Source organism: Nyctereutes procyonoides, unplaced genomic scaffold (assembly GCF_905146905.1).
Source record: "Nyctereutes procyonoides isolate TBG_1078 unplaced genomic scaffold, NYPRO_anot_genome, whole genome shotgun sequence".
In the NCBI taxonomy this organism is placed as follows: Eukaryota; Metazoa; Chordata; class Mammalia; order Carnivora; family Canidae; genus Nyctereutes; species Nyctereutes procyonoides.
Window position 1 is genome coordinate 14,829,697 of NW_026575142.1, and position 27,715 is coordinate 14,857,411.

General features: G+C 40.8%; 3 protein-coding genes and 1 non-coding gene across 5 annotated transcripts in view; 1 reads left to right on the plus strand and 3 right to left on the minus strand.

The window, feature by feature from the left end:
- The window catches only part of METAP1D (methionyl aminopeptidase type 1D, mitochondrial), an 87,868-nt gene extending 74,260 nt beyond the window's left edge, over positions 1-13,608 (minus strand). The window contains exon 1 of one of the 2 annotated variants that reach the window (XM_055308161.1): positions 13,554-13,608. In XM_055308161.1, the coding sequence (XP_055164136.1) occupies positions 13,554-13,593 (40 nt within the window). In that variant the 5' untranslated portion in view covers positions 13,594-13,608. The remainder of the gene's footprint in view (positions 1-13,553) is intronic. The other variant, XM_055308160.1, reaches the window with a different exon arrangement.
- Positions 12,365-12,468, minus strand: LOC129499005 (U6 spliceosomal RNA). The gene has a single exon (XR_008662273.1). It is a non-coding gene; the product is annotated as a U6 spliceosomal RNA (small nuclear RNA).
- A 259-nt stretch (positions 13,609-13,867) lies between the features above and the next one.
- SLC25A12 (solute carrier family 25 member 12) overlaps positions 13,868-27,715 on the plus strand; it is a 195,311-nt gene continuing 181,463 nt past the window's right edge. Inside the window, exon 1 of the mRNA XM_055307971.1 lies at positions 13,868-13,900. Coding sequence (XP_055163946.1) covers positions 13,883-13,900 — 18 coding nt within the window. The 5' untranslated portion in view covers positions 13,868-13,882. The remainder of the gene's footprint in view (positions 13,901-27,715) is intronic.
- HAT1 (histone acetyltransferase 1) overlaps positions 26,986-27,715 on the minus strand; it is a 61,438-nt gene continuing 60,708 nt past the window's right edge. Inside the window, exon 11 of the mRNA XM_055307974.1 lies at positions 26,986-27,463. Coding sequence (XP_055163949.1) covers positions 27,296-27,463 — 168 coding nt within the window. The 3' untranslated portion in view covers positions 26,986-27,295. The remainder of the gene's footprint in view (positions 27,464-27,715) is intronic.

Here is a 27,715-nt window from a genome sequence, read left to right on the forward strand (position 1 = left end):
CTTTTTTTTTAAAGATTTTTATTTGTTTATTCGTGAGAGACAGAGAGAGAGAGAAAGAGAGAGAGAGAGAGGCAGAGATACAGGCAGAGGGAGAAGCAGGCTCCATGCTGGAAGTCCTGATGCGGGACTCGATCCCGGGTCTCCAAGATCACAGCTTGGGCCAAAGGCAGGCGCTAAACCGCTGAGCCACCCAGGGATCCCCTAGCTTTTGATCTTCTGCCTTGAATCTTGGATTCCTTTCATTACTTTCATAAAATTAAAGAAGTGGATACATAATTAGAAATAAATCCACATTACTCTAAACAACAACTAACTATCCTCCACTTTTGGAGGATAAGGTTATTTAAAAACTGGTAAATAAAGAGAACAAATCAAGCATTTAACTTTATAGGATGAGGTCTATCAGGGTAATTAAATACTTGATGAGAAAGTTTCTCTCCATAGACATTTTCAACAATAAATCAAGAAGGAATGGTTGAATTAAAATACTCCCATTTTGCAAACTGCAATGAATTAATGGAGCGAAGTAATGATCACTAGTGGCCAATAACATCGCAAAAAGCAATACTCTATGAAGTATTCTTGCCCCCACTTCCCGCTCCAGAAAAGTCTAACCTAAATCAGTCAGGCCTTAGATCTAATGGTGAGTTTATAAAGAAACACTTTAAATGACCACATTAGATACACAATCAGCGAAATCCAGAATGTGGAAAGCTCCACAGGGCACACATACTAACCACTTGCTTCAACAAATAAAATTCAAGAAGAAAAAGCCCAAAAAGTGGGAAGGTAATATATAGGTTTACCTATAGATTGAAGAAATTGTTTTGACTTTCTCTTCTGGCCATGTTTACATAACTGTATTAGAATTCCTTCTCGGGGATCCCTGGATGGCTCAGCGGTTTAGCGCCACCTTCGGCCCAGGGCATGATCCTGGAGTCCCATGTCGGGCTCCCTGGATGGAGCCTGCTTCTCCCTCTGCCTGTGTCACTGTCTCCCTCTCTGTGTGTGTGTGTCTCTCATGAATAAATAAAATATTTTTTTTAAAAGAATTCCTTCTTGTCCTAACCAACTAAATTAACTAGACAAAACATGAAGGGGCTATTTCCCAGCACTGGATATTGAACAATGCAAATGGTGAACTTTGAGGGTAAACAAACACATAGTGAACCCAGGCTGTCCCCAGAGTTCTGCCTGGGGGGACCATTCCCACTGTGGTATTTGGAGGTGGTATCTGAGCCACACACAGCCCCTTGCTGCTTAGTTAGGGATGCAGAGAGCAGCGATCTGGTTGCTGAAGCAGCTGGAATGTGTGTGTCACACGGTACTGGAAGAGGCAACAAGGTCTACCAGACAGTAGCTGCTGTAGGCTGAGTGTGAACAGAGGTTCTAGAGGTGTCAGGGCTGAGAGATGTTGGAGTCCCAGCTCAAACTGAGTAGAAGGACGTCATTGAGCTGAAAAGTCATTCAACGAAGAGCTCAGAAAGACCATACCTTAAGAGTAAGAACCATGCATTAGCAGAGCAAGGGTAGGCAAATTAAGACCTGGCTTTCATAAATTAAATTTTATTGGAATACAGGTATGCTCATTTGTTTGATGCTCTCTATGCAGCTTTTGCATTACCTTGGCAGAGATGAATAGTTGCAAAAGACACCATAAGGTCCATAAAAGCCTAAGATATTTACTACCTGGGCCTCTATAGAACATGTTTGCTGGAATATTACTCAGCCATTAAAAAAAAAGAAAGAAATTTGTCACTTGCAATAATATGGATGGAACTAGAGGATATTATGCTAAGTGAAATAAGTCAATCAGAGAAAGACAATTATATGATCTCACTCATATGTGGAATTTAAGAAAACAAAACAGAAAATCATAGGGGAAGAGAGTAAAAAACAAAACAAGACAAAATCAGAGAGGGAGACAAACCATAAGAGATTCTTTTTTTTTTAAATTTTATTTATGATAGTCACAGAGAGAGAGAGAGAGAGAGGCAGAGACACAGGCAGAGGGAGAAGCAGGCTCCATGCACCGGGAGCCCGATATGGGACTCGATCCCGGGTCCCCAGGATTGCGCCCTGAGCCAAAGGCAGGCGCCAAACCGCTGCGCCACCCAGGGATCCCTAAGAGATTCTTAATCATAGGAAACAAACTGCTGGAGAGGAGGGGGGTGTAGGGTAACTGGATAATGGACATTAAGGAGGGCAGGTGATGTAATGAACACTGAGTGTTATAGAAGACTGATGTATCACTGATCTCTACCTCTGAAACCAATAATACATTATGTGTGAAGAAACCGAATTTAGGGGATCTCTGGGTGGCTCAGCGGTTTAGCGCCTGCCTTCTGTCCAGGGCGTGATCCTGGAGACCAGGGATCAAGTCCCACATCGGGCTCCTTGCATGGAGGCTGCTTCTCCCTCTGCCTGTGTCTCTGCTTCTCTCTCTCTCTGTGTGTGTGTGTCTATCATAAATAAATAAATAAATCTTTTTAAAAAATCTTTTAAAAAAAAGAAACTGAATTTAAATTAAAAAAATAAAATTAAATTAAATATTTTTTATTTTTATTTTAAATAAAATAAAATTAAATGTTAAAAAAAAAGAAAAGAAAAAGTTTGCTGATCTCTGCATTACAGTAAGGGCTACATTTTAGGTCTAAGGGCAAAACAGATCCACTCTAACAAAGAATAAAACCAAGGTTGGTAGACTAAGAAAGATTTGCCAGTAATATACCTTTCTGTCAGAACAAAACTCAACATGTTTTAAAGAAAAACAACATAATCCATATAAGTATTACTCTTTATGTCACATATGCAATTACATATTAGAAAACACAGAAAGAAGCAGAAAAACGTGACCCAGTCAAGGGGAAAAAAAGTAGACCTCACCTGTGTCCACCCCAAGCCACTCCTTCCAGAATACTTCGGCTGCCCCAAATCTAACTAATGCCACTACCAAGGCAACTGGCAGTGCTCTGTAGAGTCTCGTCATAATCTCGTTCTCCCATCTATGTCAGTTCTGTTTAGAAATTCAGGTCAAGAAACACTTCTACTACCCCATCTTCTAAACCCAATTCAAATGGCATTTAGACATCCAGTGTGACAATGAAAAAACAGATCTTCATCAAATCTGCCAATTCCACACCTTTTTGACACAGAAAATATTTGCTGAGGATCCCAAATTTCATTGGTTTGAAGAGCATGTGAAAGTTTTGACTAGATGATGAATGTCAATATTAAACCTACTGGAGTTTAACATACAAGATGAAGAGACAACATCCAAAATTAGTTAAGAGATGATTGCTTTAATGTGGCATAAGAAATATGGACAGGTGAGACTCCACTTTGAAAATGAGAATACAGGCACCTGGGTGGTTCAGTCGGTTAAGTGTCTGACTCTTGATTTCAGCCCAGGTCATGATCTTAGGGTTGTGAGATCAGACCCACGTGCTGGTCGTGGACACTGCTTAAGATTCTCTCTCCCTCTGCCTCCCTTCCCCCTCCAAAAGAAATAAAAGAAAATGAAAATAAAATTTTTCTTACCTAGAGATAAAGAATGGAATGTGGAACAGAGATTCAATTTTCATTTGGTTCATTAAATCTTTAAAGTCATAAAACAGGTAATACAAAAAACTTTCCATTAGTTTTGGAAAGTTCTTTAGAAGAAACTTCTAGGCATTACTACAAATCCTCAATGTACTGTTTCAGCAGTACTAAAGTAATGCTTAAGTACTCTGGATAAAGTTTTACATTGTCAAGCTATCACTGTTCTCTTTGAGAACTGAATTCTTCCCCCTCTGAGGTCCTGGGTTTGACACTACATTTGATTTTTTATACAGTAACTGACATGTGCCAGGGCAATGAATCTGCCCTGGCAGATTTGGATTTGGATTGGAATCTACCCCAAATGAAAGCATAATGAGTGAATTTTGTTTATATACTTATCACCTATTCCTATTCAACAAGAGCATCAGATTCATTTAGCTGATTCCAAAGAGTCAAAGTACATTAACCTCAATTAATTTCAAAATGCTTTTTATTTCTGCATATGTTGAATACTTTTTACTCTTTATTATTTTTTTTTAAAGATTTTATTTATTTATTCATAGAGACAGAGAGAGAGAGGCAGAGACACAGGCAGAGGGAGAAGCAGGCTCCATGCTGGGAGCCCGATGTGGGACTCAATCCCAGGACTCCAGGACCGTACCCTGGGCCAAAGGCAGGCGCCAAACCACTGAGCCACCCAGGGATCCCACTCTTTATTATTTTTAAGATTTTATTTATTTATTTGAAAGAGAGAGAGCGCGCACAAGTAGAGTGGAGGGACAGAGGGAGAGAGAGAAGCAGACCCTGCTGAGCAGGGAGCCCAACTCGGGGCTCAATTCCAGGACCCTCGGATCATGACCTGGGCCAAAGGCAGATGCTCAATCAACTGAGCCACTCAGGTGCCCCTACTTTTTATAATTTAAAAATGTATGTTTTGAAGGTAAAACTGTCAAATCTTGAAATTAAAAAGGCAAATGTGTGCAGGAGCCAACATGGTAAATCAAGTATTTGGAAGTGAAAACTGGAAGCTTACTTACTTAAATTCAGAAAGACTTTTATACTTTTTCTGAATATACTTAAAAAAAAAAAAAAACAACTCAGAGAGGGGGGTACTTGGGTGGCTCAGTGGTTGAGCATCTGCCTTTGGCTCAGGTCATGCTGCTGGAGTCCTGGGATCAAGTCCCGCATCGGGCTCCCACTCAGGGAGCCTGCTTCTCCCTCTCCCTCTGCCTATGTCTCTGCTTCTCTGTGTCTCTCATGGATAAATAAATAAAATCTTAAAAAAAAAAAAAAACTCAGGCGCCTAGGTGGCTCAGTCAGTTAAGCATCAGACTCTTGACATCAGCTCAGGTCATGACCTTAGGTTTGGGGGATTCAGCCCCACACTGGGCTCTGTGCTCAGCAAGGACTCTCCTTCTCTCCCTCTCCCTGCTCATGTGCTTTTGGGTGCTCACTCTCTTTCTAAAATAAATAAATTAATTAAATCTTAAAAAAGAACCTTAATCAGAATACCCATATTTGGAATACTTTCTGTTCTCAGTCAATATTTTTAGATAGAACCTAATCCTAAGCTTCATGTGGAAAGTAAATCTTTTCACAACTGCCTCAATGCACAGAAAGCTTTTTAAAAATAGGCCCTAAGGTCTTTTGATGCTTAGATGTTCCGATATCTGATATGGCCACAGTAGTCTTGATAACCAGTCATTTTTTCCCATATTGAGGAATCTAGACTGGAATAACCATATCCAACAGATATCAAGCTACTGTGTATATGAACGAACATTCCCTTTTGTTTCATATCTGAATGCCGTATATCTATTTCAGATTGTATATTGCTTTTGTGTATTTATGCTTTCATAGTAACTTCTCATGTTATAGAACAGATCTGTATTGAACACAAACTGTAAAGGAAAAGAAATGGTTGAGAGAACAGAAAACCATGCCATCAGTAAAACAGGAACAGACCCTGAAATCACCCAGATGACAGAATTAACTGATGAAGACTTTTAAATGGCTCGTAAAAATCTGTATGTTCAAGTACTAAAAGGAAAAGATAGACATAATGAGTGAACAGCTGGGAAATCTCAACAGAGAAATGGAAACCATAAGAAAAGAACCAATCATGAGACACCTGGGTGGCTCAACGGTTAAGCGTCTGCCTTTGGCTCAGGGTGTGATCCTGGAGTCCCGGGATCGAGTCCCACATTGGCCTCCCTGCGTGGGGCCTGCTTCTCCCTCTGCCTATGACTATGCCTCTGCCTCACTCTGTATCTCTCATGAGTAAATAAATAAAATTGGAAAAGAAAGAAAGAAAGAAAGAAAGAAAGAAAGAAAGAAAGAAAGAAAGAAAGAAAGAAAGAAAGAAAGAAAGAAAAAGAAAGAAATCGAAAATTCTAGAACTGGTAAGTACAGCATATGAAGAAAATAAAAAGGGCTCCCTGTCTTTCAGAGACACATAATGAAAAATCTACAGTTGAAATTACATGATATCTGGGGTGTGCTTCAAAATAATCCAGTTTCAGGGAGAGAGTGACCACGGGTAAAGATAAAACTAGAGAGGCCATAAATTGGTGATTATTATAACTAGGTGATAGGTATTTGGGACCTTATTTTACTACTCTCTCTAATTTTGTGTATGTTTTTAATCATTCATATCCCCCTGGGGCATCTGGGTGGCTCAGTCGGTTAAATGTCTGCCTTCAGCTTAGGTCATGATCCCAGGGTCCTGGGGTTGGGTGTGGGAAGCAGGAAGTCTGACCCTCCCCTCACCCCTCCCCTCACTTGTGCTCTGTCTCTCTCAAATAAATAAAATCTTAAAAAAAAAAAAAAAGAAAGAAAGAAACTCCCCATGTTCAAAAGCTAAAAAAGAAAATCCAGCCTCCACAAGAAAAAGCTTTTTTAACTATAAAATAAGATGTTCAAGTGAAGTTCTGCACACATATTAATCTCCTTCCATTTTTGTCAAATTCCCTGAGATATACAGCATCCACTCTGCATCTTCAAAGATTTCCGGTGCTTGGGAAAAGTGGGCATTTCATAGAAATTGATTATTTAGAATATTTTCTTTCTCTGTATGTTATACACTTAAACACACATGAAGATACTGGCATTTTCTTTTACAAAATGGGATTATATATATATATATATATTTTTTTTCAAAATGGGATTATATTAAACTGTTCTACAACTTGCTTCTTTCCAAACAATATACTTTGTGGACATCATTCCATGTCAACAAACATAGGTCAACATCATGTTTTTTTTTTTTTAATGACTGTTGTTATTCATCACTGAGGGTCTACATGTCCAACACTGTGCACTGAGATTTTATAATTTCAATGGGAGACAGGAGCTATCTGTGTTATACAAAGTTTTTTCAAGCAGAGGAAAACATATATGGCTTTAGGGACATGTCTGACTTTAGAGAATTTAGGGCCATGGTTTGATTATTTTTTTTTCATGATTTGATTATTAAGCATGTCTTAATCTATGTGTAAAAAGCTATATTACGATAGGGTTGAATGGTATTTGTTAAGAAATATCAGATAGTGGGGTGCCTGGGTGTCTCAGTCATTTAGGCATCTGCCTTTGGCTTGGGTCATGGTCCTGGGGTCCTGGAATCAAGCTCCACATCAGGGTCCCTGCTCAGCACGGAGCCTGCTTCTCCCTCTCTCCTCACCCCACTCATGCGTGCTCTCTCTCTCTTCCTCTCTCTCAAATAAATAAAATCTTAAAAAGAAAAAGAAAAAGAAAAAGGAAATATCAGATAGCAAAAATCCATTTCATCACTGGCTATCAACATGAATAGAGTTTAAGTCATAGGAAGCTCCTTATTACATTAGCATTTTCCAAATTGTACATAGACCACATCCAAAACGTAATTTTAACTTGGTTTGGCAAAATTGAGGACACATTTTCCTACAGAAGCATATGAATAGTAAGGATCTCAAGTCAGGAGACAAAAGTTTCAAGTACTTAATTCATGATGTATAACAACCCCTCCCCTACCCGGAGGTTAAATTTTTTTCCCATGATTTTATTTATTTATTCATGAAAGACACACAGAGAGAGGCAGAGACATAGGCAGAGGAAGAAGCAGGCTCTGGCGGGAATGCAGAACTCGATCCCAGGACCCTGGGATCACGACCTGACCTGACGCTCAACTCTGAACCGCCCAGGTGTCCCAAGGTTAAATTTTTGAAAAAACACTGTGGTAAGAGAATTCTCAGTGAAAGAATCAATGGCCATCGAGTCACAAATGAACAGAGGCACTTGTAAATATTTTTTACATTTGTTAAACTAAAAAAATCAATAATGATGAAATAGCAGTAGCACTCTATCTTATAGTGTAGTAATGAATAATAATACAAATATTCTATTTGGCTATATTACATAATATTGGATAATTAAAATGCTTAATATATAAAATTCAAACACATAAAGTACAAAAAAGCAAAAATAAGTCCAATCTCACCATCTAGAAATAACTATGAACATTTGGATGAACATCACTCTAGATACCTCTTTGTGCATATATACAAATAAGGAAACAAAGATACTTGCTTTTACACAAATGGGGATACACTGTTCTATACCCTGACTTTTTTCCCTCAATATGTGTCAATGACTAGAGTCTACAGTACATCGACATCATCTATTTTTTAAAGATTTATTTATTTATTAAAGAGCAAGAGAGCACTAGCAGGAGGGACAGAGAGGGGAAGAATCTCAAGCAGACTCTGCGCTGAGCACGGAGCCCTACACAGGGCTCAATCCCATGACCCTGAGATCACAACCTGAGCTGAAACCAAGAGCCAGATGCTTAATGGACTGCACCACCCAGGTGCCCCTCGACATCATTTTTTCTAATGGCTGCATAGCACTCCAGTGCATGGATGAAGCACAATTTACATAGCCAATGTCTCTTACCAATGGACATTTCAGTTTCTGTCCAATATAACCAACCTACAATCTTATTCAAACACCTTTGGTACTCATCCTATTGTTCTCTTAGGATAAATTCCCAAAAGCAGAATTGCTAAGTAAAAAGCACGTATATCTTACATCTTGACAGACATTGCCACACAGCTCTCTGGAAAGGCCAGACTATTTCACACACCCACGAGCTGCGCCTTTCTTAGAATTTCTGCCAGACTTGCCAACAGTCAGCCTCCTCTCTTCTCGCAGCTCCAACTCCTTCCACATAGCTTGTGGAAGTACAGCGGGATAGTGCTCAGGTGCTGGGTTTACTTCCATTCAGCTTCCTTCACCTCTCCCATGGCCACACTGCTTAAACTTCAAGCCCTTCTTTTTCGGATTTCTTCCCATCCCCCATTTCAACCTCTCTTTTTTCTAATTATAAGTCTGATTCATAATTAAAATAACTTGGAGTGAAATTCTCATAGTTGCCAAAAAAAGATACACAGAAGTAAAACTGCCTTAAATTATTCTTGGAGAGAGATGGAATATAAAAAAGAAAGTGAAAAAGAGAGAAAGGAATGAAGGGAAGGAAGGAACGAATGAAGGTGAGGGGAGGGAGGGAGGAAGGAAAAAAAATTCACTGCCTAGGCCTGATATGTGAAAACTGACATTTTGAGATAATTATTCTTTAGGCCTACTATACAACTTCTGTGCACAAATATTTCTACAGGAAGCTGCAATTGGAAAGGGTTTTCACTCAGTTATGAAACTAAGTCCTCAACACGTGCAGACACTGTGCTCCAGGCTTTGGGGAGACAGATGAAGAAGGTCAGACATGCCTGTAAGAAGCTCCCATTCTAGCGGGGAGACAGAGGTACACTAATATTTTTTATATACCTGAGAGTAACATAACACTGCATGTTAATCATACTTGAATTAAAAATAAGTAAGTAAAGGGGATCCCTGGGTGGCTCAGCTGTTTGGCACCTGCCTTGGGCCCAGGGCATGATCCTGGAGTCCCAGGATCGAGTTCCACATCGGGCTCCCTGCATGGAGCCTGCTTCTCCCTCTGTCTGTGTCTCTGCCTCTCTCTCTCTCAGTCTTTGTCTCTCATGAATAAATAAATAAAATCTTAAAAAAAAAAGTAAGTAAATAGCTTGGGGGATTTATGGACTCACTGGACAGAAAAATTAAAAGAAATGGTGAAGACCAGGAGAACTCAAATGCTTTCACTTAGATACTGACTGGATGGTAATATAATTGATGAAGGTAAAGTCTATAGGCCAGAAGACGATGTGGAGAAAAATATTCATTTCCATGTTGGACCTGCTGAGTTCAAGGGGCCTCTGACATCTAGGAAAAGATACCTAATGGAGAGCTGGCATTGAGGCCTGGTACCCAGTACCAGCAGATACTTTGTTCATTTTTTTAAAATCATCTAGATTTGACAGTCATTGAGGTAGATAAATTTGATTTGTGACAACAAAGAGAGAAAGCAAGGGATGAGAGTTTAGGACAGAATGTTAGGGGAACAATAATATTTGGAAACCTAACAGTAAAGCCTAATGAAAGTCTGGGAAAATTAGAGAGATAGAAGACAAGAAGACATGAGGGATTGGCTCATAAAATCCAGAATGTAAAGGACAAAGTATGCCACACTTACTTGTCTTCCCCATTCCTTCCTATACAAAGAATCTTGTGGGGTGGCTTCAGGAGCTGGAACAAGGATTCCTGTTAAGTTGGGTTGGTAGTGGGGATCCCTGGGTGGCTCAGGGTTTAGCGTCTGCCTTCAGCCCAGGGCATGATCCTGGAGTCCCAGGATCGAGTCCCACATCGGGCTCCCTGCATGGAGCCTGCTTCTCCCTCTGCCTGTGTCTCTGCCTCTCTCTCTCATAAATATATAAATAAAATATTAAAAAAAAAAAGTTGGGTTGGTAGTGAGAGACTAAGCAAGAAAGACTTCCTGGGCCCTGGAAGTAGGCATTATGTGTCTTGATCTGGGATTTCCTGCTAGTGCTAATACCAGGGAATACTTTCACCCCTAAAAGACTCTTGTTACCTTATCTCTTGCTTCCAAGAGACTGATCTGTCCTTTCTCCTTTCCAATGTCACTACTCACAGTTTCTACCTATTCCTTAGCCCATGATGGGAGAGAACAAGTCTTCACAGCTTCTCAATTCAGTATGTTTAATAAGTGTAACTTTGAGCCAGTTACTTGCTTGTTAAACCAGACAGATAAGATACAGTTCCTGCTGAATAAGAATTAACAGTTAGGAGTGGGAACATTAAGAGAAGGTTTGTGGGACACCTGGGTGGCTCAGTGGTTTAGCACCTGCCTTTGGCCCAGGGCGTGGAGTCCCAGGATCGAGTTCCACGTCGGGCTCCCTGCATGGAGCCTGCTTTTCCCTCTGCCTGTGTCTCTGCCTCTGTGTGTGTGTGTGTGTGTGTGTGTCTCATGAATAAATAAATAAAATCTTTCTTTAAAAAAAAAGAGAAGGTTTGTAAGTACTGTATGTAGGGTATACAGTGACCAAAGCTACAGTAAGCTGGAGATTCATGAAAAAAACCTCATGCCCTTCTTAGGAGGTTAAAAAATATCTTCTTCCTATTTTCCAGGAAGGAAAAATTCATACAGATGCTGATGATAAACCCTGACACAGAAAGACTTATAGTGAATTGATTTACATCAATTTAAGTGTGTGAAAAAGAGGAAGAGAGAAGAGAGGAACCTTCAAGAATTTACTCTCCATTTTCCATTCTGGGGGAGCAGGTGGTAGGACAACCAGTCTGCAACTTAAAACTACGTATAGATAGTCCATAAGGGCAACCTTTCCTGGTCACTAAATCTCTTCCGGATGACACATTTTTCTCTCCCTTTCCCTTTTTTTTTTTTTATTTATTTACGATAGTCATACAGAGAGAGAGAGAGGCAGAGACACAGGCAGAGGGAGAAGCAGGCTCCATGCACTGGGAGCCCGACGTGGGATTCGATCCCGGGTCTCCAGGATCGCGCCCAGGGCCAAAGGCAGGCGCCAAACCGCTGCGCCACCCAGGGATCCCTCCCTTTTTTTTTTTAAATTTTTTAATTTATTTATGATAGTCACACAGAGAGAGAGAGAGGCAGAGAAACAGGCAGAGGGAGAAGCAGGCTCCATGCACCGGGAGCCCGATGTGGGACTCGATCCCAGGTCTCGAGGATCGCGCCCTGGGCCAAAGGCAGGCGCCAAACCGCTGCGCCACCCAGGGATCCCTTCTCTCCCTTTCCTAATCAGAAAACTCCTCTTTTGGTTGTTGTAGCACTGTGGGATATAGTGGAAAGGGTTATAGGAACCAATAACCCAATCTGGCTTCCCTACAGCAGTCCTTCCCAAGATGAAGACTGAATCAACATTTGTCAAAATCATAAGTGACCAAAAAAAAAAAATCAATGTTATTTTTGTAACCTGTGGGGATTATGTGTGTGTGTATGTACACAAAATACGCATGTGTGTTTTGGTTCCTCCTCCACTTTGACTATCTCCCCAGATCCTCTTCACCATTACCTGTACACAAAAAAGTCTAAATACCATTATTTCTTGCCAAAAGAGGAAACAGAAAAGTAACTTGATTAGTAAACAGAGCTTGGCCTGGAGCCCAGATCTTAAGAGATGTAAATTGGGGCTCTTTTCACAAGACTGCAGTCTCATGTTGACTTACACTCTAACATCCAACCAGTCCAAAATACTGCTTACATCACCTTCCTCTTACAATCTGTGCGGTCTTAATCATATTATTTCACCTCTCTGTCTCACTTTTCTGGTCTGCAAACAGGGAGTAATGCCTAACTCATTGGCTTTCTTTAATTTACTCTTCACAGTACAGTGCTCCTTTATTAATTTATAGTTTAAAAAATTTAACTCCAAAAAATATGGAATACTGTACGAATTTGCATATCATCCTTGCACAGGAGCCATGCTAACCTCTGTACAGTTCCAATTATAGTATAGGTGCTGCCCAAGGAAGCATTGACTCATTGGGTTTTTTAAAGGTAGCTAGCAAAATTAATTAATTAATTAATTAAAAATAAATAAAAAATAAAAGGTAGCTAGCATAGAAAAGGTACTGACAGTATCATGGGCTTAAAAAGCACTTCATAAACGGTAGCTGTTTACTATGAACTATTTACCCCACAGGACTGCTGTTCCTACATGCCTGATACCTAAGCAGTCCCCCAATGTGTATCTATCAGTCCCTCTTTCCCAACCCTTGAAACAACTTCCTAGTTCGTTCTAACCAAGATTCGGAAACTAGTTCAAATCCAAGAACGGTTTCCCTAATTTACCAGCACAAGTGTTTGCACATTTCCTAAAATCTCACCCCTCACGCAAGGGTGTAACACCTACAGAGAGCTACCCAGGCATGATTTCTCCCCTTCTCAAGTCACGGCAACAGAATAATCACATGTTGCAAGTTTCCCAAAAGACGAGTCGTCTCAAGCCGATCGATACAACCGACGCCAACTGCTTTCTCTGAGGCAACCCGGCATCCGGGCGCCTTTCAGAGTTACCGTCGGTTCGCCGCTCCGCAGCCAAAATAGTCAAGTTTGCTACACTAATCATACAACTGACCAGGGGTAAGAAAAACCTCAGGGCAGCCCGGGGCGGGGGGGCTCGGCGGTCGAGCGCCCGCCTTTAGCCCAGGGCGTGACCCCGGAGACCCGAAATCGAGTCCCACGTCGGGCTCCCTGCGTGGAGTCTGCGTCTCCCTCTGCCTGTGTCTCTGCCTCTCTCTCTCTCTCTATGTGTGTGTCTCTCATGCATAAACAAAATCTTAAAAAAAAAGAAAAACCTCAATGTCCCGTACATCGCAAGGAGTGACTGAGAACAGATGCCCCGCAGTGACGAGTGAATGACGAGTGAATAACGGGTCTCTTCCTGCGGCGTGTCTAGGTGTCAGCCTGTGGGTCTGCACGTGTCGGTGGAACTGAAAGTACATTCGTGTGTGCGCCGAAGTGTTTGAGCGCGGGTGTGCAACCCTTCTGAACCCGGGCGCTCAGCGAGCGAGGGAGCCACGGTGCAAAGCCCCGCGGGAGCCGTTCTCCAGGCGCTTACCTCGGCGGACGAGCAGGTGGACGCCGCTGGGCGCCGCCATGTTGGCGCGGGTCACGTGGCCGCCGAGCCCTCCCGCCCCGCCCCGCTCCGCCCCGCCCCGCCCGCTGGAACTGTCCAGTCGCAGCCCTGCGGGAACCTGGAGGCGCCGGGGCCGCCCCGGGGGAGCGCGCGTGCGCGCGGGGGGCTGACTGCGGGAGCCCCGGCAGCGAAGCGGCTCCGGCGCCGGGGGCCAGCAGGGGAAGCGCGGCCCGCCGAGCCCGCTCCGGCCGCGAGAGGCGGGCTCCGGCCACCGTTCGCGCGCTCGCCCAGAGCCCCCGCTCCCAGGTGGGATGGAAGAAGCCTGTCAGGTAAGCGTGGCGTCTCATATTTGTAGCATCAACATTCTGGTGCATGGAAACGTGAAGTTGGGAGGAAAAAATTAAAAATAAATAAATAAATAAATAAATAAAGCACAATCTAGCACTTTGCGTCGTCGGCCACTCTGTTGCCATTTCCCTGGATTGAGTTGAAAGGTAAAATTCGGTTCAAAGTCATCAGCTGCCCCTTTGCTGTCCCAGAAATTACATTACTCAGCAGAGACTCCAGGAATCTGTGTACAGCTGCAAAATCCATTGAGGATACACCCCCCACCCCGGGGTTCTGTTGGGGGGGGGCGGCTTGTCTTTCCCCCAAGGACACTTCCCGCTCAGCGGGGTGAACTGGAGTCTTAATCCTAAATTCGACTTTTAAGAATGAAAGGGTGACGTCGGCCGGTGGCGCTGCCGAGGGATGAAGCCCAGGGAAGGCCAGTTAGGAGCCGGTGAGGGTGCTGTTGTGTTCCAAGTGATGACGGTGCCCATTCTTAACCAAATTCACTTTTCCTCTTAGCTGCCTTTTGGAGCAGGTTTCCATCCCGAAATAGAGCAGGTGTTACTGATCTCGGTAGCCTGGTGCCAAAGAACCTGGTATTTTAGGAATGTCTGGTGAAGGAATTGAACTCTCCATGGAACCCGGTCAAAGCAAGAATTTAACGGTTTCCCAGACTTTTAATGCAGTAAAGATTGATAAGGATTCTTGGTGGATGTGGGCGTTTCCTAATTAATTTGTAAGCATTTAAGAACACACGTGGTGAAACATCCAGACAGTTCAGAAGTGAATAAAGGGAAGAGCCCAAATCCCCTTCCTAACCTTCTCTGCACACCGTAATCCCACTCTTCAGTCAACCACTGCGTGCATCACTCCATGCCTTTTACAGGCAAATATGCGGAAATATTTTAAGTGGACTCACATACTTACTGTTAGGACTCACTTTTTACACTCATTATAAACCTCAAATCTTAGTTCAAACTCATGCTTTTTAGTGACTACATAGTTTTGGTATTTTTACTTTCAAATAATGAATTGTGGCAGTTCATTAGAGGACACATGCTATACTTCTTGGAGGCCCAGTTTTGGATGCTTTTGGGTCACCTTGAAAAATAAAGAGAAATACTGTTTTCCACTGAGATAAGGAAGATGTGCAAGGATGAGAATGAAGAGTACTCCCACAGGTTACTTCAAGCTCCACCTTTTTCAGACTCAGATCAGTTCCAGGGAGAGGGTTTTTGAATTTGGTAAATCTGTTCTGTTCCCCTGCAACTAGAAGGAAAAGGAAACACTATGTGGACTCAGGTGGCACTGCCATAGTGGACTCCAGTGAGGAAATGCCCAGTAAGTTTGGCATAGAATGTGGTTATCTAGGGTAAGCTAGAAATGACAAAGATAAGAACTTGCACAGGTTATGTAGCTCATCCACCGACCTCTGATTTGGTTTATGTCGTACTATATCCCTCTGACATTAGAAGAATTAAAAGTTGACAGTATGTGTTCTCCAAAAAATCAATTTATGAGATAAATGCATACTGATCAACAAGATAAAAGGCTAGACCACCAACATCTGAGATCTCTTAAAATTCTAACATTTTCTGATCCTGAACAGTCAGGGCATTAGAATGCTTCTGTTTAGATGAGTAACCACTACTGACTGACTCACTTTTCTACTCCCATCTTCCCACCTGTGAAATAGAGGTTAATTATATATTGTGGTACTTTACTATTTTGAACTCCCACCAATGTTCAGATTTTGCACTTGGGATTCTTGAATAAAAAGTTTGAGTAGAAAAAAAAAAGTTTGAGTAGTTTTTCAAAACCAGGGTTCAAGAAATAAAGGATAAGTTCTTAATACCTTCAGTTTCTGTGTCCAAAAATTCACTCTTTAAGGTTAAATATTTTTATTAATTGTGATTAATTATTGTTTTATAGGTCTTTTACATCAGTTTTTACATTTTACCCAAGTTCATGTCCTATTTTTAAAAATCTTTTTATCTTCTTTTGTAAAAGAAATAGATCAGAAATAAATTCTGATATTCAGATTTTTGAAGTCAGTTTTTCCTTCTTCTACTTAACGATATTTTATTATAGATTTATACCATATAACTTTTTCAAAAGTTGCATATAGTTTGTAATAAAATTTAAATTATATTGGTTTCTGTAATGTATGTCTTGAATCCGTAATTCAAATTCACATTTTTTAAATGTTCTAGGGGATCATGCAACATGAAGTAAATCTCTTTAAAAATAAATTTTGCTTTGTAAACCATCATCCTGTAACTTGTTTTACGAGCTTAGATTTATAAATACTTATTAGGATTACCTATAATGCAAGATACTTAAAAATATAAACTATGCTAAGATGCTTACATATCTATAGAATATACAAACACATTGTAAAACTAACTGAAATAGTGCAGTATTTCCTAGTGGGCACAAAGCAGAGTCTATGGCCTGCCAAGGGAAACTGGTGCCCAATAGCCTGCACAGCTTCACCAGGACCATCTTCTAGCCTGTGACACATTCGTTTACCCTTCTTGACCTTCCTTCTCAATTTTGCCATATTAATCAGAAAAATTTGCCCTTTGATTTGAGATCAGGATCATTTCTTAGGGATCCCTGGGTGGCGCAGCAGTTTGGCGCCTGCCTTTGGCCCAGGGCACGATCCTGGAGACCCGGGATCGAATCCCACGTCTGGCTCCCGGTGCATAGAGCCTGCTTCTCCCTCTGCCTGTGTCTCTGCTTCCCTCTCTGCATCTCTCATGAATAAATAAATTTAAAATCTTTTTTTTTTTTTTAAAAAAGGATCATTTCTTAGCATTTTACTCCATGGCTTGAGAAGAGTATTTCTAGTCTTGCACTCTGACTTATCTGATTTTAGTATGAGAAAATACTTTTATTTATTCACATTTTTTTAAGTCAAATGAACATTCTTCCCAGGAATTAGGAGTCCTGCATAAGCATATCTGCACATACAACAGGGACCTGTCTCAGCAGCTCATGGGACCCCTGTGAAGTTACGGTCCAGCTTCAGATGATTATACATTCAAGCGGAAAATTTCTTTCTTTTCCTTTTTTTTTTAAAGGTTTTATTTATTTATTTGACAGAGAGATAGCAAGAGAGCACAAGCAGGGGGAGCAAACAGAGAGAGAGGGAGGAGAGTAGGGAGCCCGAGGCAGCTCCATCCCAGGACCCAGGACCCTGAGATGATGACCTGAGCTCAAGCCAGACTCTCAGTTGACTGAGCCACCGGGCACTCCCAGGTAGAAAATTTCTAAGGCACTCTTGCTGGCAGAAGGTCATTTCCTATCTCAACATTTGAGACAATGGATATGTTACTGAGTTATCTATGGGTATCCTTTGAGAAAATGTGCAGATGCTTTGAGGAAAAGTAATACCATATCTAAGGCAGTTGTGAGAAATCAAGAGGATTTCTCCTTGCTACTTGTGCCCTGTTTTTTTTTTTTTTTTGGTTTTTGTTTGTTTGTTTTTTTTTTTTATCTCTAGCAGTACCAACTAAGAAGGAACCAGGGAACAAGAGAGTGGGGCTTTAGTTGTATGTGACCCTCCCATCCTTCTCATTTTTCATTTGTCTAATGACACTATGTAAATGAAACTTTAAGTCCACCATCTTCTAAGAACGCTATTGTCTTACCTGAGCCCCTCCTACACTGACATTCAGATATTTCAGGAATCTCTATCATTTATAATCCTGATCCAGATGGGCTCAGCAAATAGCTTGCTGCACCTTCCTGAACAGTCTGTCAAGATAAACAGAATAAAATGGAATCTGACAGGGCTCACTTGGCTGGAGGGTAGGACTGAAACATGGCCCCAAGGGAGTTGTTGCTTTCAGGCTCAGTCTAGCCAGTAGTAATTTCATGTTGGTTCACCCTCTTGGCTTGAAAGATATTATGGAAGATTGTAAGCAGAAATAATGCCTCAGCATAGTAGCCTATTCATTATTGGAGCATGGAGTGGTGGCAAGAGCCAAGGGAAAGGAGGGCATGGGAAGGCTATAGGGAAGAGGAGGAGGATAGTCAGAGACCTCACTCACTGATGCCTCCGAGTTTTCTGACAATACTTCCTTTGGTCAGATTTGGCTTTGGGCCTGTGCAGGTTTGAGGAAAGAAGGCATCCTTGACCTCATGTCTTGGAATTGGCTCTGAAGGAAGTTGGGTTAAAGCAGAAGTGTGCATTTGTCCGCAGGAAATCCAAATAAAAAGAAATGTGTACCATCAGTGACTGCCATCTATTCCTTATTAGTAATCCCTGGAAAAGTAGCACCTGAAAAAATATGCTTCAGGAGAATGAAGAATTTCCATCAGAGTAAGGAAGAAAGGCAAAAAGTTTACACTCAAATTTAGCAATCAACCAGCCAACGAAGAAATACTTAAATGCCTACTCTAGGCTCCAAAGAGATAAAATATTATTGTTCTTAAGAAACTAATTGGACCTAAAAAAAAAAAAAAAAAAAAGGAAACTAATTGGAGGAGTGCGTGGCCAGCTCAGTTGGTGGCGTGTGCAACTCTTGATCTTGGGATTGTGAGTTCGAGCCCCATATTGGGTGTAGAGATTACTTAGAATCTTAAAAAAAATAAAAAAATAAAAAACACGAATCAGAAAGCTGAGACTAACATGCTCACAAGAATGTCCATAAAGAAGGAGCAAATACCTTTAAGAGGATAAGCCCCGTAGGAACAACTCCAGGTATAAGGGGTTACAGATTCTGGCTATCCCTGGCTGCCCAGACCTGAGAAAATCGCTGACCTCTAATTATACAAGTCTCCAGGAAATTAGAACCTATTTAATCTCTTTCACTTACTGCAAAGATGAAGGTGAGAGAGAGGGATATAATTCTTCCTTGAGCATCTCTAATCCACACTTGTAAAAGAAGAAAGAGAAAGGAAAACACTCTTGATCTCCTCATTGGAACTTTTTTTAAAAGTCTGTTTTGGTTTGTCTTTTCTGTTTACACAGAATGTAATACGTGCTTTTTAAAAATGCTTAGAAACACCAATATGTTGGGGCCCCTGAGTGGCTCAGCGGTTGATCATCTGCCTTTAGCTCAGGTCATGGTCCCCGGCTCCTGAGATCAGGCTCCCCGGAGGGAGCCTGCTTCTCCCCCAGCCTGCGGCTCTGCCTCTCTCTCTGTGTCTTTCGTGAATAAATAAATCTTAAAAAAAAAAAAAGAAAGAATGACCCAGATGTATAATATAGAAAGCAGAAGTCACCCAGAAAAACTCCCTCTAGGTGATCAGTATTAACAGGTGGATATATATTCATCCAGATGTTGTTTCTATGCACGTACCATTGGGCTTTCTGAGGGAAGGAACCTCTTGTTACCGTGACCAGTCACACATCTATATGGAGCCCAAGGCAGCAGACCTGGCAAATCATATGCAGAAGCCCAGGAACGCACACGGTACCTGTGGCTTTATTGCAGTCTACTGTGCATTCTCTCTTCCTTTTGCTCCCCCCCCCCCACACACACACACACTTGTTCCCCTTTCACTGTTTCCACCCTTCTCTAAGATTACTTACTGTTTTGTTCCCTTTACCTCCCAAAGTGATGGTTCACTCCTGGTTACCTTCTCAGATCTTTCCATCTTTGTATATTCTTTTACTGGCTTTCTGGTTCTGTTTGCTGTTTCATGCTTAGTGTGCTTGAGCAAAAATTATATGGTCCTGTAGGATTGTGTGAAACCAATTCATAGAGCGGTTTGACCATCAATGTCACGGCTGGAAAGTATTTGGAATTTTGATGTTTCCTACCAGAAGTGGGAAACAGTACTTCTTGGTCAGTTAACGGTTATGCAGGGTACACAGCAGTAAGAAGCTGCGAAGTGGAGATGATGAAATTGCAAGGGGTTTAATAATAGAAAAAGAAGACTGGCTGTATGTCCCCTTCTCCCCTCCTACTCTCCGCCTCCACTCCCCAAACTGGCTGACGAACGAAGCAGTAGTGCATCTCTTAACTTCTGCTCGCCTCTCACTCAACACATTCTATACGCAAGACTGAAACTGTCGAAACAAACAGGAGGGCAGATGCTGCCTCGACCTCTCTTCCCATTGAGCTAGCTCCTCTGTGCTCACCCCATCCACTTTAACCCAGAGAATAACCTGTCTGGAGAGCATTTCCCTCCTCTGAAGCACACACAAACATCACTGCATTTTCTTTTGCTTGATAAAGGATAAAGAAAGAAAAGCAGCAGCTGCTGTAGGAACAGACAGCAAACAAGCCTCACTGTGGTGGCCCCACGGCCTGCACAAAGGGGGATTCAGAGAGCAGGCAAACAAACTGTACAGCCCAAGACTTCTACACAGATTCACCTGCCAAAATTATTTTAATTAAAAATCTAAAGAACTGTCCAGGTGAACCACATGAGCGTCTAGCCAAAGCACACTTTCCAACTGGCCTTTTATTAAGTTTGAAGAGAGAGAATACAGTTGAAGAACTGGAAAGGGCTGCAAAGACCACCTGAAACAGCTCTAACTCTACCCTTCCAATTTGGAGATCAAGAGAGTGAGGCCCGGAGAGGTCGTAGGAGAGAAGATGCAACCCTTTTCCAGCCTGTGTACTTTATAACAAGGGAGATCTTAAAAAAATATTTTTTACAAGATATTAATAAGCATCTTACACTCTTCAGATATTCATGAGATGGCATTACACTTTTATTGCATTATATTTCTCCACAGGGTTAATGGAAAGCCCCCCCCAAATTATGACACAAAAAATTTCAAAGCTTTGGTTTTCTATGTAGCGTCTGTTGATTCATAGCACCAGGGTGTCAGGGATAGGGACAGTTGCTTTTAGTACTGTAGTCCCTTTGAGAATCAGTTTCCAAAGAAAAGGATTGCATATTGTGTTTTTTAGTAGTTTGTTTGTTTGTTTGTTTTATTAAAGAAAGCTCTTCATTATCTTTTTTTTTGGCAAGTCCTGTTGTGGAATTCAGGCTGAGCACAGTCTCACTGTTTAAAAATGCCATTTGTCTGCTTCACGCAAACTTATTTTTAAAATTTACATGTTTTGGGGGGACCTGGGTGGCTCAGTTGGTTAAGCATCTGCCTTTGGCTCGAGTCATGATCCCAGGATCCTGGGATCAAATCCCCTATGTTGGATTCCTTGCTCAGTGGGGAGCCTGCTTCTCCCTCGCCCTTTGCCCCCCACCCCAGCTCGTGCTCTTATTCTCTATCTTGAATAAATAAAATCTTTAAAAAAAATAAAATTTACATGTTTTACAGCTATAGTTTATATGAATTATATACATTCAACATTAGATGCTGAACAATATAGTGATGGTATTTAAATAAAATTTTGTTATCAGCATGACGCATAGTTTTTAAAAACATGCAATTATAACAAGGGTTTACACTGAAAAGGGATAGTCTCCCATCCTACCCTTTCCCAGTCCAACTGAACTCAAGCAATTTGTTTCTAGTTACTGCTCAAAGCCATGCCAACTACAGTTTATGATGTTTGGACTCTGACTTTCTTATACGTTGTTTTTTTTTTTTCTTGAGTTCATAATTTCCTATTATAATTTGGACCACTTTCTTAGGTATGTTATTCAGTTGCTATGCTCAGATTTCCTTTTATTGGAATCAGATTAGTTTTACCATTTCTTATATTCCATGTCTTAACATGCTCTTTGATTTCACTTTCATACTGCTGAAATAGACCTATAAGGAACTTCATCACAAAGTGTGTGACATAAGTTTTCTAGTTGCTTAGAGTTCCAAAAGCATCATTTGACTGATAGTTTGGATATAGGATTCTATGCTTTGAAGACATTGTTCCGTTGTCTTTTTAGCATGGAGTATGCTTGATGAGAAGTCTGATGCTATTTAAATGCTCCCACCTCCCCCACGTGACCTCTGTTTTGCCCTCTAAAAGCATTTAGGATTTTTATTTTTATGCTCAGTGTTTTGAAATTTAATAATTTAGTCTGTGTGGGTCTTTTTAGGTAAGTGGTGTAGTGGTTAAGAACCTGAGTAAATTAGACTGCCTGCACTGAAGTCCTAGCTCTGCCTCTTTCTGTGTGACCTCAGACAACATACCTCCCCAGGCCTCACCTGAGGAGAGTACCATGTGTCTCTGAGGGTTGTTGTGAGAACTGACAGGACCCATTCGAGTGCTTAGCAGATAGTAAGTGCTCAGTAAACGTTAGTGATGATGGTTTAAGCCTATTCAACCTTCAGTGAGCTGCTAATTTGAAGATTCAGTTCTTTAGCTCTGAGGAACTGTCCTCTTTCTTTGATAATGTTCTGCTTTCTTTTCCTCTCTGGAATGAAAATAAGCTATCGGATTTCCCACATTGATTTATCTTTTCTCTCATGTTTTCTCTTTTCAGTGTTCTAGGAAATTTCTTCAACTTTATGCCCCACATTTCTGCTGCTTGAATTAGAGTATTTATTTTAAATTTCCAAGAGCTCTTCTTACTATTTGTTCCTTTCTCATGGTATTGGGTTTTTTTTTTACATGAATGCAATAAGTTTTCCTTTCCAATTTTTATTTTGAAAACCTAATACAGAAAGGTTGAAGAATCATATGGTAAACATATATATAACTATATATATATATGGTAACATCTAGAGGATATACCTCTATCGAGATTCAATAATTTAAAATTTTTTGGCACATTTGCTTTCTGTTTCTGTTTATATACATATTTGTCTATGTATGCATGTGTGTATGTAAGTTGCAGACACTATGACTGTTCCTAAATACTTCAACATTTAGGGGCACCTGGTGGCTCAGTCAGTCAAGCTTCTGCCTTCCGCTCAGATGGTGATCCCAGGATCTTGGGATTAAGCCCTACATCAGGCTCCCTGCTCAACAGGGAGCCTACTTCTCTCTCTTCCTCTGCGCGCTCTCTCTCTCTCTCTCATACTCTCTCAAATAAGTAAATAAAAATCTTTAAAACAAAAAAAAAATCTTTAAAACCTACTTCAGCATGTAACTCGTAGGAATAATGACATTTTCTACATAATTACAATGTTATCACAAAAATGCAAAATCCCATATCACCTAAAACAGAGTCCGTATTCACATTTCTTTGTTGTCTCAACTGTGTATTAAACCTACCAAGATGTAAAATGTCTATACCCTTTTGCTCACTGATTCCATCACCATCATGTATACACACTCCCACATGTACAATTGGGGTATACACAAGAATATTCCCTGCAGCACTGCCTGTAACAGCAGAGGCTGGGAAACAACCTAAATGTCTGTTAATATAGGATTGGGTTAATAAATACATTGAAATCAAACTATGGAATATCAAACAGATGTTGTTGGTTTTTTTTTTTTTTTTAAGAAATTTTATTTATTTATTTGTGAGAGACACAGAGGCAGAGACAAAGGCAGAGGGAGAAGCAGGCTCCCTGCAGGGAGCCTGACTGGGACTGATCCTAGGACTCCAGGATCAGGCCCTGGGCTGAAGGCAGACGCTCAACCACTGAGCCTCCCAGGTGTCCCTCAAACAGCTGTTTAATCACAGTGTTTAGAATTGAAATGTTCTGGGGCACCTGGGTGGCTCAGTCAGTTAAGCAGCTGCCTTGCAGCTCAGGTCATGATCCCAGCCCACATTGGGCTCCTTGTTCAGCAGGGAGTCTGCTTCTCCCTTTTCCTCTGCAGCTCCCCCTGCTTGTGCTCTCTTCCCCTCTATCAAATAAATAAATAACATCTTTTTAAAAATTTAAAACTGATGTGTTCTAATATATACTAATAAAAATGAGTTAAATTTTTTAAAAGATTTTATTCATTTGAAAGAGAGTGAGAGAGAGAATGCAAGCAGGGAGAGGCAGAGGGAGAGGGAGACAAAGACTCCTTGAGCAGGGAACCCCTTGCAGGGCTTGACCCCACAACTGTGAAATCATGGCCTGAACCAAAGGCAGACACTTAACCGACTTAGCCATCCACATGCCCCCAAATGAGCTAAATTTGACTGGAAAACATTCTGAGTACTACATACGGTATATCAGCATTTGTGATGAAACAAAAAATTACAGATATTTGCAGAGTCTGAGGGACACAAGAGAGACTGGTAAAAAAAGTACTTGCCTTTGGAGAAGTGAATTGGGTGACTGAGTGGAAGGGAGGGCAGCTTCTCATCAAATACTCTTATTCATTTTTGACTTTTGTACAATGTCTATGTTAGTTACATAATAAAAAATAGTGCTTAACATGGATGAGCATTCAATCCCATGTAGCAGTGGTTCTCAACCAACGGTGATTTTGTCCCCCAGAGGACCCATAGCAATGTCTAAACACTTTTGGTTGTTACAACTGGAGATGAGGGTAGTGCTAATGGCATCTAGTAGATAGAAGCCAGGGATGCTGTTAACCGGCTCACAGTACATAGGTCAGCCCCACACAACAAAGAATGATCTGGCCCAAAATGTCAGTAGTGCTGAGGTTGAGAAACCCTGCTATACAGCAGTTCTTCTGGATTATAAGGTTTGAGAAGAGCTAAGCAAGACTAAAGGAATAAACAAAAAGTCATGTACATATGCCTAAGCATTCAAATCATTTTAAGATAATTCATATTTCTAGCTGTGAATGAGGATGGTTGGATTAGTCCAGTATGCTCCTATCTGCATCATTTATTCCACATTGGTACGGTATCAAGCTTCTGTAACGTTAGTTCATGTTAATTTGTTGTAAATGTAGTATAGTCACTAGAAGAATGAGATCAGAATAAAGTATGTGATTTCTAGGGCTCCAATGTGTGGATATACTTGCACATGTATGTATAGCACGTGTGTAGGAATATGCATTGCAGTGCCGTTTGTAATGGAAAATATTGGAAACAACCTAAATCATAGGGGATTGGTAAAGTAACTCATGGTATACCCATACAATGGAATACTGTGCAGCCATTAAATAATAGTTTTAATGATCTCCAAGATATATCAAGTTTCTTTTTATTTTTAAAAGATTTATTTATTGGGATCCCTGGGTGGCGCAGTGGTTTGGCGCCTGCCTTTGGCCCAGGGCGCAATCCTGGAGACCCGGGATCGAATCCCACATCGGGCTCCCGGTGCATGGAGCCTGCTTCTCCCTCTGCCTATGTCTCTGCCTCTCTCTCTCTGTGTGTGTGACTATCATAAATAAAGAAAAAAAATTAAAAAAAAAAGATTTATTTATTTATTTATTTATTTGAGCACAAGTAGGGGAAGGGGCAGAAGGAGAGAATCTCAAGCCGACTCCCCACCAAGCTCGGAGCCTGACTTAGGGCTCTATCCAAGGAGCCTGAAATCATGACCTAAGCCCAAATCAAGAGCAAGACACTTAACCGACTGAATCACCAAGGTGCCCCGAGATATATCAAGTTTAAAGAGCAAGTTAGAGGGGGCGCCTGGGTGGCTCAGTCAGTTAAGCCTCAGACTCTTTTTTTTTAAAGATTTTATTTATTTATTCGTGAGAGACACACAGAGAGGCAGAGACACAGGCAGAGAGAGAAGCGGGCTCCACGCAGGGAGCCTGACATGGGACCCGAACCCGGAACTCCAGGATCACGCCCTGGGCCGAAGTTGGCACTAAACCACTGAACCACCCAGGGATCCCCTTGAATGTGAATTTTTAATAAATTTTTAAGTTAGCTAATTTAGATGAAAAGCAAATTGCTTTCATGTATTTTCAGAAAGAATTTTAACTACTTCATTCTAGCTGAACAAAGGTACATATACACTCTCAGAAATCCAAGTTTTATCTCTCTATATATAAACTTTTGAGGTGGGAATAAAACTTTTCCAACACCCTGATTCTAAGGCGATGGCTTAGTGCTTTTGGTATACTGCTGGCCACAGCTATTTTGTGTCGAGGGTACTAGCTACTTTGCTTCTCCTATGTTTGGCAGGTTTTACTGATGGGAAGCTGATCTAAGGATAAAACAGTACTTACCCAAGTTGGGATTTTGCCTTAAGCACCAAGCAAATCAGATTTTATTTTTTTTTCAAACCAGATTTTAAAAATAAAATTCAACTTACATCCCATTTTTGATGTTATACAATGCCTCACTTACTGGCACACATTATAAACATGAGGCCTTTACTTTTAATGATTCCGTATCAGGCAATTTATTTATACTCTAATAAAAATAAAGTTAAGACTATAGTAATTCAGGACGCCTGGGTGGCTCCGCGGTTGGGTGTCTGCCTTCGGCTCAGCACGTGATCCTGGGGTCCCGGGATCAAGTCCCACATGGGGCTCCCTGCATGGAGCCTGCTTCTCCCTCTGCCTGTGTCTCTGCCTCTCTCTCTCTTTCTGTATGTCTCTCATGAATAAATAAATAAAATCTTAAAAAAAAAAAGACTATAGTAAGCAATTTATCATCACTGGGTTTTTTTCCTGTTTGGACTTCCAACATCTTCAGAACCTTGTAACAAATCACAACAGATATATACCTCATTTTATACAAGATACATTTCATAATGGTGTGTAAACTGATTTTTATAAACTAATTTATTATTTAACATTATTTATAAATGTTTATGCTAACTTTTTAAAAAAAGATTTTATTTATTCATGAGACACAGAGAGAGGCAGAGACACAGGCAGAGGGAGAAGCAGGCAGCCCACAGGGAGCCTGATGCGAGACTTGATCCCTGGACTCTGGAATCATGACCTAAGTCAAAGGCAGGTGTTCAACTACTGAGCCACCCAGGTACTGCCCCCAATTGTGCTAACTTCTAAATTATCTTCAACTAATATGTGATGCCAAACATTTAGGCTTTAGGCTATATCTAATTTCCTTTCTTTATCCATCCACCCCCTCTCCAAAAAATAGTTAATAGGGGAGTTTATTTAAAACAAATCTATACTAGGAACATTTCGTTTGGAGAAATCACACAGGAAAAACAAGATTACTAGGAAGAGCTTAAAGAGGAGTGTTTTAAAGGTGCCAGATATAAAATCTTAGAAGCAAAAAATGGGAGGAATAATAAAAGCCTAAAAGCCATTTGTGACAACATGAATGGACATAGAGGATATTATGTGACGTGAAAACCTAAAGGTTTTTAGCAAGACCTAAAAGTTTATACTAAGTATTTAAGAATCATATCATCACACATTAGCATATCACAACTAAGCATTTATTATACTGTTAAGAAGGGAAGCAACTGCAGTGGTATTTCAGAAGCTATATATTTTTTTAAATGTAATTTATGCTCATAGACTCTAAACAGTATTTTAAAATATACAATCTCTCCAAAAGAAAATATTCAACTAAGGATAAGATAGATAACTTTTAATGTAAGTAAATGTTACAAGATTTTAAAATTAAAGTCATCATTAGATTTTCCACAACACAATGTACAGAAATTTGCAAACTTCCTGTACAGAGCAAGGCGTTCCTTCCTGCTTATTCTTGAGCAAACTTCCTGCTTATTCTTGAGCAAGGCGTTCAATAACACGTCGGTAATCTTCCACAAGTTCCTGAAAGCTTTCTTCCAGCTGTTCATGTTGCATGCTTATTTCTATTTGGTTCATCTGGTTTGTCAGTTCTTCTGGTCTGAGACATTTTCTCATTTTAGCAAGATCTCTCTGCTTTTTCTAAGAAACACAATTATTGGTTAGATTAAGAAAAAAGATATATTTCTTTATAATCTTTGAATTTTAAGTCTCCTCCCACTGTTAGAAATAACAGTAGGAATATGCCCAAATTTGTCCCACACAATTTTTTCCTTAAAGAAGCCTAGATATAATGTTAACCATGGACTTACAAACCCTCTAAGTGGAGTGAACTAGAAGACTTGGAATTTGTATCAACAGCCCCCTCTCCAAAGTATAATAAAGAACCAGTAC